This window comes from Terrapene carolina, unplaced genomic scaffold, assembly GCF_002925995.2.
Source record: "Terrapene carolina triunguis isolate 2854851 unplaced genomic scaffold, T_m_triunguis-2.0 Scaffold20090, whole genome shotgun sequence".
Taxonomy (NCBI): domain Eukaryota; kingdom Metazoa; phylum Chordata; order Testudines; family Emydidae; genus Terrapene; species Terrapene triunguis.
The window spans coordinates 1-2,595 of record NW_020684441.1 but is presented as its reverse complement, the minus strand read 5'-3'; the positions used below and the strand labels follow the sequence as shown (position 1 = coordinate 2,595).

The following is a 2,595-nucleotide window of genomic DNA, read 5'->3' as shown; positions in this document are numbered from 1 at the left end:
GGGAGGTGGTGGAATCTCCTTCCTTGGAGGTTTTTAAGGTCAGGGTTGACAAAGCCCTGGCTGGGATGATTTAGTTGGGAATTGGTCCTGCTTTGAGCAGGGGGTTGGACTAGATGACCTCCTGAGGTCCCTTCCAACCCTGATATTCTATGATTCTTTCCCCCCATCCTCCACATAGCACTCTGTCCTTCAGTGGGAGCAGGCTTGGGACCTAAATACAATTTTCGTTGGAGAAGATATTTTGAGTTTAGAGAAAGTGAGGGACCAGCCTAGAGGAAGCACAGGGCTCATTGTAACAGCCATCTGGAGAGCCCGTGGAGGTGAGGAGAGCTTTCCAGGATTGACGCTGCATTTCTGTACACTCCAAATCGTGGAATAAGTCAGTTTTCCAATAATATTTTGGGGTCTCAGCAGTGGCGAATGGACCATTCACTAGAATTAGGGGAAGAAAATGAATCAAGGAAAACAACCTACAGGAGCAACAGTTGTTTCCAAGACCTTATTCTGTTAGGAACAAGCAGTGCTTTTGCTATAACTGACTGCTGTGTTCATCCATTGTTTCAGTGCCACATCTCACAGTGTTGTGCTCTGTTGCTTCCTGCACCTGCCCCCCATTCAGACTGTGGCTGGACACTTAAGATGTTTCCTATGGCAGCAGCTCTACGCTTGTGGAGGAAGGGAGTGTGACTCTGTGTGTATGGGTGTTAACACTGCCTGTCAATTATAGAATATCAGGGTTGGAAGGGACCTCAGGAAGTCATCTAGTCCAACCCCCTCCTCAAAGCAGGACCAATCCCCAGACAGATTTTTACCCAGATCCCTAAATGGCCCCCTCAAGGATTGAACTCATAACCCTGGGTATAGCAGGCCAATGCTCAAACCACTGAGCTATCCCTCCCCCTGATCTTGGAGACAGTCAGAAATCTCATGAATAAGATTCTAGAGTGGAACAAACTTGCCAATAATATTTATGATAATTACTCATGCTAACATGTGTATAGCACCTTCCTCCTGAAGGGTGCCACAAAGAAGGAAGAATAGGCTTGTGGTGAAGCCCCCAGACTGAGCCTTAGGCTGCATTCAGTTCCCAGCTTTGTTGCAAACTCCCTGGGTAAGTCACTTAAACCTATCTGTGCCTCAGTTCCCCATGGAAGAATCTTTCCTTTCCCCCTCCCTTTGTTTAGATTGTAAGCTCTCCAGGGCAGGGATTGTCTCTTGTTATGTTTGCACAGTGCCTGGCACTATGGGGCCTTGATCTTGGCTGAGGTCTCTAGATATCCTTTAGATATTATGAGAAATTTTCTAACTATCAGCATACTTAAGCTCTGGAACAGGCTGCCAAGGGAGGTTGTGGAATCCGCATCAGTGGAGGTTTTTAAGAACAAGTTGGACAAATACCTGTCAACAATGGTTTAGGTATACTTGGTCCTGCCTCAGAGCAGGGGGCTGGACTTGATGACCTCTCATGGTCCCTTCCTGCCCTACATTTCTACAGTTCTATGAAACTATAAGAGAAATAACTTGCAAAAATCTCTTTTAACCATGAAAAGTCTGGCTTCTGTGTAGCTAGGAAGTGCAGCAGTATTTCAGTACATTATAAGCAAAAAAACAGACAACAGCAGTTTGCAAAGTAATCAAGGGTTCCTTTAATTAACAACGATAGACTTCAGAAGCATTCAAGCCAAAACGTTGCAAGAAATAAATTATAATAATTAGATGTCTACAGAATGGTACCTTGCCAGATCCATCCTGTGGTTGATTACTGATTAAGTGTATAAACACTAATCGTGACCTATAGATATACTTTTCAATTAATTGTCTTTATAAATGATTTTTAAAATGACGAAGTAATTGGTTTGCAAGAAGTGCTGCAGTTACTGAGAGTAATTATTGAGAAGTGGCATTAGTCCAAAGCATGTCATCTCTGCCTGAATAAAGGGTTGTTATCCAGAGGAAATGTATATAGGTACAGCACCCCTCTCTGCTCAGGACAGTGTTAAACGTCAAGTGTGCACTGTTATTTCTCCACATTTTGCCTTAGGGTTACAAAGCTTCCAACGTGCTGCTGATTCCACAAGGGCTCGCCCAGTCTGACAGAGAGGGTTTAGTCCACAGGAAGGTAGGTCTCTATTGATTTAGTGAAATCCTGGGGCACACTAGCTTACACAATGCCCTCGCTCCGCTTGCTCCGCCACACCACCAGCGCCGTCATGAGCAGGGTGATGAGGATGGGGACCACAAGGAACGGGTATAGGATGTTGTTCGGTGGGTCGCGTAGAGACCTCCCAGAGATGGAGCAATTTTTGAAATAGTGCTTGTGAATGGCTATGAAGAACTCGTCCACCAGCTGGTTCGGCCAATAGCAAGCCAGTTTCTCGGCTATCAGTGAGGTGCAGTTGATGAGCTCGCCGTAGGAGCTGGAAAAGAAGAAGGCATTAGTTAGAAAGCTAGATGAGTTCAGAGCTGTCATTCACCAAACAAAGTGAGCTAAAACCCCTCCGGGCTTGCTCTTTAGAGATGCTCAGCACCAGGGCCGGCTCTGGCTTTTTTGCCGCCCTAGGCAAAAAGGCCTCCGGCCGCCCCCCCCCCCCCCCC

General features: G+C 46.1%; 1 protein-coding gene across 1 annotated transcript; it reads right to left on the bottom strand.

Moving 5' to 3' along the window:
• Positions 1–1,646: 1,646 nt before the first annotated feature.
• Positions 1,647–2,470, bottom strand: RAMP1 (receptor activity modifying protein 1). The gene has a single exon (XM_024221758.2). The coding sequence runs from the start codon at positions 2,468–2,470 to the stop codon at positions 2,162–2,164; it is 309 nt and encodes a 102-aa protein (XP_024077526.1). The 3' UTR covers positions 1,647–2,161.
• Between the last annotated feature and the right edge of the window lie 125 nt (positions 2,471–2,595).